The sequence below is a fragment of the Notamacropus eugenii genome, chromosome 1 (assembly GCF_028372415.1).
Source record: "Notamacropus eugenii isolate mMacEug1 chromosome 1, mMacEug1.pri_v2, whole genome shotgun sequence".
Classification (NCBI taxonomy): domain Eukaryota; kingdom Metazoa; phylum Chordata; class Mammalia; order Diprotodontia; family Macropodidae; genus Notamacropus; species Notamacropus eugenii.
In genome coordinates, this window is record NC_092872.1 from 202,892,612 (window position 1) to 202,903,317 (window position 10,706).

General features: G+C 40.5%; 1 protein-coding gene across 10 annotated transcripts in view; it reads left to right on the plus strand.

The window, feature by feature from the left end:
• The window catches only part of TACC2 (transforming acidic coiled-coil containing protein 2), a 298,693-nt gene extending 292,706 nt beyond the window's left edge, over positions 1 to 5,987 (plus strand). For 7 of the 10 annotated variants that reach the window (XM_072624400.1, XM_072624428.1, XM_072624443.1 and 4 more), the window contains 3 exons: positions 571 to 677; positions 2,719 to 2,839; positions 5,420 to 5,987. In XM_072624400.1, the coding sequence (XP_072480501.1) occupies positions 571 to 677; positions 2,719 to 2,839; positions 5,420 to 5,485 (294 nt within the window). In that variant the 3' untranslated portion in view covers positions 5,486 to 5,987. The remainder of the gene's footprint in view (positions 1 to 570; positions 678 to 2,718; positions 2,840 to 5,419) is intronic. The other 3 variants (XM_072624434.1, XM_072624458.1, XM_072624464.1) reach the window with 1 other exon arrangement.
• Positions 5,988 to 10,706: the final 4,719 nt, after the last annotated feature.

Sequence of the window (10,706 nt, forward strand, 5' to 3'; positions counted from 1 at the left end):
GCTTTGGTGGTGCAGTGGAGCACCAGTGCAGAAGTCAGGAGGACCTGAGGCACCTCACCTCAGACACTGGACACTCACCAGCTGTGTGACCTTGGGCAAGTCACTTAACCCCAACTGCCTCATCCTGGGTCATCTCCAGTCATCCTCATGAATATCGGGTCACTGGATTCAGATGGCTCTGGAGGAGAAGTGAGGCTGGTGACCTGCACAGCCCTCCCTCACTCAAAACAAAGTCAAGTGCAAGGTGCTATGTAAATGTCAGGTTGTTTTGGTTTTTTAAAAAATACACTTAGTTCAGAATTGGGTATTCGTGACTGTGTTCAGGGAAGACCAAAGTGAGGAGAAAAGTATTTTGAGTTAGAAAAAATGATTTCTGTTAGGAAAAGGAATGAGTTAGTTACTAGATGCTGTTATGGTAACATTTTTGAATGAACAATCAAATGTGGATTGACTATGGAGTCAAGTGGTTTTGCTTCTGGTGGAGCGGTGAGGTCTCTAGGCTACTCTTTGTGGGTCTGTGGGTCTGTTTCTTCCTCCAGGATCTGATGGTATTTTCCTTCCCTGTGTTAGAATGAAGAGGTACTAAAGAAATGTGCTCAGGAGTATCTGTCCCGGGTGAAAAAAGAGGAGCAAAGGTACCAGGCACTCAAAGTACATGCAGAGGAAAAACTGGACAGGTAAATTACTTTTCAGTATGTCATCCTTGATTTTTCACTCTCTTTCACCTCCCCATGTCCAGTCAATGGTCAAGTCCTGTGCTTTCTCCCTTTGAATTATCTCTCTGTCTATCCCTCTGTCTCTCTATCTCTGTCTCTGTCTGTCTCTCGCACTCTCTCTCTGTGTCTCTCTGTCTCTGTCTCTGTCTCTGTGTCTCTCTTTCTCTCTCTCCATAGTTGCTTTACTTTTAGTAATCAGAAACTGTAAACAAACTATACCTCCAGCCACTGGAAAATGCTTGGATAAATTGTCACCCTATTAAAAAATACAAATGTAAAATTAAAAAAAAACTCACTTATGCAAAATGCTATAGAGCCAACTATGACTGGGGGAAAACGTTTTTAAGTCCCTGTATAAAACAGTTGCTCAAGATGGAACATGTCTGACGTAATATGGGGATTTTTACGTTGAGACCATAGGTGTAATGTTTGTTAAACATCACATGTTCTCTCTGAACTCTCACTGAAACCAATTTCAATAAAGGGTAATTGAGTCACAAATACATATGACTTTTTTTTTTTAATGAACCACCTCTGGTATATGCCCCTTTCTTTCCCCTGACACTGCTACCACCCTGGTGCAGGTCTTTGTCACCTTGTGCTTGGACGACTGGTGTAGCCTACTGGCGGGTCTCCCTGTTTCTAATCTCACTCCAGTCTCTTGGCTCTCCCTAAAACACAGCTCTGACTGTCTTCTCGTCCTGTTTAATCACCTTCAGAGCCCTTCACATCCTCTCCACTCTTCTTATTCCTTCCTCCCTATGACTGGTCTCCTTGCTTTCTCTCCCACAAGAAACTCCAAGTCCTGAAACTCAGTATTTTCACTGGCTGTCTCCCAGACCTGGAACATTCCCCCTTTTCATTTCCACCTCCTGGCTTCCCCAGCTTCCTTCACATCTCAGCTATAGTCCCACCTTCTGCCTTTCTTCATTTGAATCTCAGTGCCTTTCCTCTAAGACTACTCCCAGTTTATTCTGTACATATGTTGCTTGTATATCGTTCTTTGCATGTTGTCTGCACCATTAGACTGTGATTGCCTCGGAAGGAGGGGTGATTTTTGCCTTTCTTTTATCCCTTTTGTGCCTGCCAAAAGTAAGAGCTAAATAAATAATAATTGACTGACTGTTCTTACCGAATACTTATTTTAAAAAAAGTCAAAAGAGTCTGTATAGTAGATTTACCAGCTCATCTCTATAAATGTATTGAAACAAATTCATGTGATAGGGGTTTGTGCTTTTGCTTTGAAAGATAAAAACTGCTTATTTAATTTTCTTGGGGAAACCCTTGCAATAATAAATCAGCATGACTAAGGAAGGCAATTCAATAGCATTCAGATCCCTGGATTTACAGAAATAAACCTCACATACATATGGATAAATGTGTGCAAACATAACTTCCTAGACTGAATAAATTATTGAGTGCATGTAGAAACACATTTTCCTAGATGGAGCAAATTATCAAAATACATTCCAAGAAAATCCATGAAAATATTTACCTCACTCTATGGAATATAAACCTTTTACAGAAAACTTTCTTAGCTCCTATCATTAACCTGTCTGATTGGCCCACACGCTTGATTTGGGAGATGAGAAGCGAGAGGTGACCTCCCAAAAAGCACTTGGTTCTCTCTGTTAGGAGGTGGGTAGAATTCTTCAACAAATGCGATTTAGAGTAGTCAGAATGGAAAGTTCTTATGAGTTTTGATTGTACATGTGTTGAATTTGTATCTCCAGTACTTAGCACATAGTAGGCACTTAAAAGAGACTTGTTGATTGGTTGATGGATCATAGAGTTGCCCGCAGCACTCACTAGGGTCGTACAGTCAGTACTTCCTGAATTTAAGCCCAGCTCACAGTTCACTATACTATATAGCCTCTTGGTAATATAATAAACATAATATTATGTAATATTGAATTGAATTATAGAATCATAGAAAGGCAAGTGGAAATATTAAAGTTTCCTTAATGAATAATATTCATCTGTGCATCACATGTTTCTACAGAGCCAACGCTGAGATCGCACAAGTCCGTGGAAAAGCTCAGCAAGAACAAGCAGCCTACCAGGCCAGTCTCCGAAAAGAGCAGCTCAAGGTGGACGCTCTGGAAAGAACACTGGAACAAAAGGTAATTTATTAAGTAACTTCGTTGTGCTCCCAAAGCAAAGTCTCCTTAGAGATGTCGTGGTCACCAACATGTGAGTTCTTCAGAGATAATGTGGCTGCTGCCTTCCGCTTATCCTCAAATTAGAGGTAATGGAACATGGCCATGGCCAAGGAGCATTTGTCTTTTATCAGGTGAAAAAAACCTTATCATTCCCCATGATGGGGAGGATTCCCAGTGGTCCGACTTATTGGTTTGACTCTGTCCTCTATGCTGTCTCCTCCCTTGACCCTTCTTGGGTATTTGGAATACCAGCATCTCTGTGTTCTCCTCAGGATCTTAAGCTCTTTCAGCAATAAGTTCCCTGGTGTCATGAGACTTAATTTTCTGGTAACCTCAGCCCTACCCTTGAGAAGAGAGTGTCAAAAACCCTTGAAAGTATTAAAGTCTTCCCATTTTAATATCAGGGAACATGAAGATTAAAAGAGGTACCTAGTTTAGTCCTTCAGGCCAGAAATCAGAAATTCAGTCAACAACCTTAGCTATTAACTAGTAGAACTGAAATGGTGCTTAAAGATCCCTTCATTTAACTCTCATTTTCTATGCAGGGAAACAGAAGCCAGAGAGGTAAAGTGATTTATTTTGGATTTGAATTCAAAAGACCTGAGTTGGAATACCAGCTCTATCACTATGACTTTTAGTGAGTCATTTCAGTGACTCAGTTTGTTAATCCGTAAAAAGAGAGGGGTTGAACCAGCTAGCTCCTGAGGTCTCCAGCTCTGCATCTACTGTGAGATCCTATGATGTATTGGATAAGTGGGGCCAGACTCTGATCCCCTAGTGCCTGATACACAGCAGTGGTTTCCTTCAGTGCAGGCCATTGTGTGAGAAGCAGCATCTGTTCTGTGAGAAGTCAGGAGTAGGCGCTTTCTCCGTGCTGCCTTTTGCCAGGCCTGATGTCTGAGGTAAAGGACCTGCTTATGGCCCAAATCTGATACTCTCTCAGAAGGCATTGGCCCCAGGGTCTGTGGAGTCTTTAGTCCTCTTTACAATCACAGGCTCTGTAGTTGGAAGGGAGTGTAGGTCAGAGCACTGGACATGGGGGCAGTCCTGCCGTAGACACGTATTAGTCATGTGATCCTGGGCAAGAAATTGTCCCTCTCTGAGCCTCCGTGGCTTCTTCTTTGAAGTGAAGGAGTTCTACTCAAGAAACCTCTAAGGTCCTTTCCACTTCAAATCTATGATCCTATCAGTCAGTCAACTGAGTTTCTTTTTTCAATTGTGTCCTACTCTTGGTGAATCCATTTGGAGTTTTCTTGGCAAAAATACTGGAGAGGTTTGCCATTTCCTTCTCCAGGTCATTTTACAGATGAGGAAACTGAGGCAAACAGAGTTGAGTGACTTGCCTGGGGTCACACAGCTAGTAAGTGTCTGAGGTCATATTTGAATTCAGGCCCTCGACTCCAGGTCTGGCACTCGATCCATTGTGCCATCTAGCTGCCTGTTATGATCCTATATCCTTAATAAATGTTCACATCTGGGAGTTCTTAATCTTGGGTACATGGATAGATTTCAGGATATCTCTGAATATGAGTGAGAAAAATTTGCATCTTCATTTTTACTAACCTCTCACTGAAGTTTATAATTTTCTGACTGACTAAAGGATCCATGGCACAAATAGAGTTAAGATCTTTGTTCTAGTCTAACCCTCTCATTTTACAGATGAAGAAGAAGGTCCAGTTAAATTAAATGACTTTTCCAAGGCTACAAAGATATTGAAACTAGTTCTTCAGACTCTCAATCCAGAATTCCATTATATCATGATGTACTTTTCCAGTTTGGGGACACCCCTGGAAATTTCATAGAATCCTTCTACCTTGTGAAGATTTGTCCAGTTGGCTTTGGAGAGAATGTGCCTCCTTGTGTGCTTGCCCATTAATCTCAATTCTGTGCTTAGAGACATCAGTGTTCTAGCATCTCTTTCAGAGTTGCCTTTGCGAGACAAATAGGTTATGTTTGTTTTGAGAATTTCAATCCTATTCTATCAAAAATTCTTAAACTGGATGTGGTAAACTTATTTTCTTTTTTAAAATATTTTGATAACTGTACTTCAATGTAGTCAGCTTCCTTTATAACCTTATTCATTTAACATATTTGGGGCAGCTAGGTGGTGCGGTGGATAGAGCACCAGTGCAGGAGTCAGGAGGACCTGAGTTCGAATCTCACCTCAGACACTTGACATTCATTAGCTGTGTGACCTTTGGCAAGTCACTTAACCCCAATTGCCTCATCCTGGGTCATATCTAATCCTGATGAATATCTGGTCACTGGATTCAGATGGCTCTGGAGGAGAAGTGAGGCTGGTGACCTGCACAGCCCTCCCTTACTCAAAACAAAGTCAAGTGCAAGTCATGTTATCATTTCTCTGATGGCATGGTCTTCTTTGGCAATGAAGGATGAACACACACACACACACACACATACACATATATATCAGACAAGTAATTCTAGGAATCAGGAGAGTGTAGTAGGTGAGGACCCCAAAAGGAACCAAAATGAATATTTTACTCCAACTAATAGTCTCTTTCTTTCCTTTCCTTTCAGAATAAAGAAATAGAAGAACTTACCAAGATTTGTGATGAACTGATTGCCAAAATGGGGAAAAGCTAACTTTGAACCAAATTTTTGGACTACACTATCGAGTGCAATATGACCATTGGCACACTGATGTCCATACCTTTATGTGGACAGGTTATATTTTCACTTTTTCGTATGCACTACTGTATTTTCTTTCTAAATAAAGTTGATTTAATTGTATGCAGTTCTCAGAAGACTATCAGAATTTCTTGCTATTGTTTGCATTTTCATAGTATAATTCATAGCAAGTTGATCTCAGAGTTCCTGTATCAGGGAGATTGTCAAATTCTCTAATAAATGACAAATTGCCGATCCTAGCTTATCCCTTTGTACATGAGTTCCCATGTTGGATGTCTTTTGGATTTAATATGAACACGTATTATTTTGCATGGGGACTCTTGCCTTAAGGAGTGTAAACTTGATCCGCATTTGCTGATTTGTTTTAAAAAAAAAAAAAAAGAAAAGAAAAGAAAAATGCATGTTTCAAATAAAATTCTCTATTGTAAATAAATTTTTTTTCTTTGAAACTTCAAAACAAGTGTGGCTATGTTTTATCTTCCATGAAGACGTTTATTCCCAAGCCTCCCATTCCCTTTTGATCCTTTGAAAAAGTATAGTAGGAAAAAGTGTGGACTAGATTTCAAATGTTCTTTCAGGCTTCTTGACAGGAAGATATCAGCTTTAGCATGTGAGGATGAGAGTACTTTTCCTTGACCTAGTATGAATATCTCTTGTCTGTAGGTCAGGAGGCATCCCTTGGGAGACAGGAGAAGTTCTCATGTGCCTTGTCTATAACATGAAGCTATTGAGAAATGCTGAATTTCTTCTTTATGTGAATTGATCAAAATTGATCTTGATAATAAAAAAACCTTATTTTGGTTTTAAAAATCTAATTTCTCTTTTATTAATTAAAAAAACCTCTACCTTTCCTCTAAACAATTTTCTTAATAAACACTGTAATAATAGTAATAGTTAGCATGTGTATAATGCCTGATATGTGCCAGGCATTGTGCTAATCGCTTTACAAATATCATCTCGTTGGATCCTCATGATAATCCTGGGGGTTAGGTGCTATTATTATCCCCTTTTTACAGATAAGGAAACTGAGGAAAACAGCAGTTAAATGACTTGCCTGGGGTCACATAGTTAGTAAGTGTCTGGGCTCAAATTTGAACTCAGTATTCCTGACTCCAGGTCTAGCACTTTATACACAGTATCACCCCTAGCTGGACTGTAAAATGTTTTGCAAACTTTAAAGTATTAATTATTATTATTATTACTTAAACTAAAATTAATCTGTGATCTAAATCATGTGAATAATCCCTCCAGTAAAGTAGCTCACAGTTTATCAGTGTCTATTTATTATTATTAACAACCTCAAAGCATTTTCTGTTCGTTGTAATGTTGATTTTATTAACTTAATGAATTAAATTTTAATGCTAAAATATTTTCTGTTCTTTTAAGGTTGATTTTATTAATTTAATGAGTTAATTTAAATAATACTAACACATTTTCTGTATATTTAATTTCACAAGAAAATATTAGGAAAGGACCACCAGCTCTCCATGCAAAATAGGTAGTTTAAGTGCCCTTGAGAGTAATAAATTAACCATATATTTGTTGTTATTTTCCTTTAATTCCCCCTGGCTAGAAATCATGAATCACCAGATTGGAAGCTGGTGATTAAACTTTTACCATTGTAGGGGCAGGAGTTATAGGAGATAGGCTAGTTGGGGAGGGACCTTCTCCGACCACCCCTCTCCACTTCACCCCAGTTGTCAGTGTCCTCTCCCTCTTCAATTGACCTTATTTTTACTCACCTGGATAGATTGTGAGCTCCTAGTGGGCCAGGAAGTCTAATTTTTTCTTTGTGTCTCAGCACCCACCACAGTACCTTGGACATATGTAGGTACTTTAACAAATGTTTGTTGGATTAGATTAAATTGGATTGGATTGGATTGAACTGGAATTGAACTGAAATGAATGAAATGAAAGACAAATCAAAGGTACTGGGCCCCAACTCAGCCCAGCCTCTCACCAATGGAAGCAGCAGAATGTTGACCAGTTGCTTTTCTGGTTGTTGGCTCATCTTCATCTTCAAGGTGAAAGGTCAGTCATATGGTTGGCTCAAGTAGAAGAATTTGTTCCAGTGATCCATGCAGTGGGAAGCCTCAGTCACCCTTAATCTCTCTGTCTACTTTGGCAGAGCAAAGGAGAGAGTTAACCTGTTGAATTCATCAGGATACACAACCGGTTGGTACCACATAGGGGAAAAAACCATTTCTGATGGATGTTCCAAGGCAGTGCTGCGCCCTCCACATTGGGGGTTGGACTTGCAATCGAAACATTAATTCGAATCCTGCCTCTGACACCTCTTTTGCTATGTGACCCCAGGGAACCCTTCACCTCTGGGCTTCAGTTCTGCTGCCTTAAACCCTTATTCTGCCTACCTCACAGGGTTGTTGTGAGGAAAGTGTTTTGTAAACTTTAAAGGACTCTGGAAAAGCCACTTGTCCAAGAAGGGTTGTGCTTTATTTAACTTTTTTGTCGTTTATTTCTTGAATGATTTTTGTTAAAACTGTAGGGGATTCCCAGAGGACCTGGCCCTCTGCTACCCTTACCAGCTCCCATGAGATCCGGCCTCAGGAGAGCCATGTGCACCTGTTAGCTCTTATCTTTCCCCCGCACCAGGATGGGAGAACAGACTGTCTCATCATAAGCCATGTTACCCTACTTGTGTCATGTGGACTTTACCACTTATGCAGGCTCCTGAGATGCTCATCCCAGGCTTGACATTTCACCTCAGTTAAATATGTATCTGTTTTCTTGGTGCAGTGAGTACCTCTGGAGGCCAAGGCTCTTGGTTCAAATCCCTCTTCTGATGCTGTGTGATCTTGGACTAGTTTCTAAAAGAGGGGGGTGCACTAAATGGCCACTAAGGTCCCTTCCATCTCTAAAGCTGTAACTATAGGCGGTTTCACACAACAGATAGAGCCAGGGAGATCTATATTCCAGTTCCATCTCTGATAAACACTGGCTGTCTGTGTGTGTGACCAGAGGCAAGTGTTCTCAATCAATGATGTCAGATTAGACTAGAAGTGGGAACTGCTCTTCTGTGTATAAGAATCCCTGTAGGGGATTCAATATTGACTTAATTTTAAATATAATGCTATCTATATTTTATTGTATTTTTATTTACTTTGTCAAATATTTCCCAATGTCATTTTAATCTGATTCAGGCCCACTGGAGAGAGGGCAGTGCATGTGACAAATCCTTACCCTTGCCCCGGTCATCCCTGTTACCAGCCAGAACCGTGAACACCAAGCCTTGTTTTTGGTTAGGACTTCATTCCTGACTGGGTCCTCCATCCTGGATCAGACCTGACACTGACCAAGCAGCCTTCATGCTCTGCCTGGCTTGGAGGTGTGTCTCTGTCTACCCAGATGCCGCACTTTGCCCATGCCTCTGGTGCATCCTGAAACCTTTGATTTGGCCTCACCCTCAGGACTCAGAGTAACTGGGCACCCTTCTTTCTGTACAAATAAACCCCTGCAGGTATGTTACTGCCATTCTACTTATTCTCCTAGTTCCAAAGGAATCCTTGACATGGTGTTGAAAATCTAGATAAACTGCCTCCCCTCCCTTTGTGATGTCTCGACCTTGATAAACTGTTTTTATGAACATTTTCTGTAAGAGTAAGAACTCTTTCTTCTCGCTCTGTTTTCCTCCTTATATGGCCTTTCAGATTTTTCCTTAAAATTAAGGGATGATGACTGTAACAAGCTGGATAAATATAGTTCTGCAGAACCCATCATTAACATGCCCAAAACTGAGTTCATTATCTCCCTCCAGCCCCCTCACCTGCATCTTGACATCGCTATGTTATGTTTTATAGTCCTACCTGCAAGGAGCTTATTTTCTTTTTAAAATTAAATTTTATTTTTTTAATTATCAAGCATTTTTTTCCTCCCACCCAAAAAAGAAAAAACAAACCCTCATTAGCAAATCTGCGTGGTCAACCAAATAAATTTCCATATTGACCATGTGCAAAAATGGGTGGTTCATTCTTCATTTTTAGTCCATCATCTCTCTGTGAAGAGAGGGGTAGGTATCCATTCTAATAGGGGAAAACAGCCTATATACGGAAGGGGTGGAAAGGGAAGATAGTTTAGGTCTGGGAAGTCCCTGGAATAATGAAAAGAGTCATAGGGAAGTCAAGTGACAATCCCTTCGAAGGAGAGATGATACTTGACTTGATCTCTGGGTCCAGTGCAAGAGGTAGAAAGCTGGGGTGGGAGAATGAGGTAGGCTGTCATGTCCAGGTAGGCGGTAAGATGGCTCTGGGAGTCAGCTGGATGGGTTTGAGCCTGTTACACATAGTGAGCTACTGTCAATGCCCTCTTCTTGTTTCCCTTACTGAATTCCCACCCAGCTTCTAAAAGCTCAATTTAAATTCCATCCATTTTTTTTACTCAATCTGATTCCACCCCTTTGTCCTCCTTTAATGCACTTCTCAAGAATTATTGACATCTATGTTCATGTCTTGGTTCCCTGCTATTCTGTAAGCTCTATTAGAGCAGGGGCCTTGCCTTATGTAACTTCAGTAACTTCCTTTGGAATATCACAATATTTTCTGCACACAGTAGGTACGATCTGTGTTGATCTGAATTGAGTAGCTAGGATAAAAAGCAAGATAATAAAATATTTGATTTCCCTCTAGATCTTTCATTCAGAATGAGAGTCTTCCTAGCCAATCTCAGTTCACTTTACTTAGGGTGTCCCAAATGTCTTAGTGTAGTCCTAAGCTTTAATAGCTTAGACTTTTGGGACACCCTATATCACATCATGCTTATGTAAATATTTCAGATCTCCTCCCCCATACTTTTCTTTTTTACCCATATCCCTCCAATGAGGAGTGAGATTATAGAAGGGCTCAGAAAAGGTCATTCATGATTTTCAGTAATAACTTCAAATGCTCAACTCTCTTTAGTTGGAGGCAGCTGATGGAATGGAGAGAGCACTGGATGTGGAGAGACAGGACCTAGATTTGAATCTCGAATCTGCTACTTCCAACAATGTGTTTTGGGCATGTCACTCCTCTTCAAGCCTCATTTTGTTTATTTTACAGATGGACTCCAGGGATACCAGTGGGAGTGCGATTTGGGACAAGGACTCCCAGAGACTATATGGGCTACACAAGGAAATATACAAGGATAATTCTCAGGTAAGAGGATCATCACCCAAAGGGTCCAG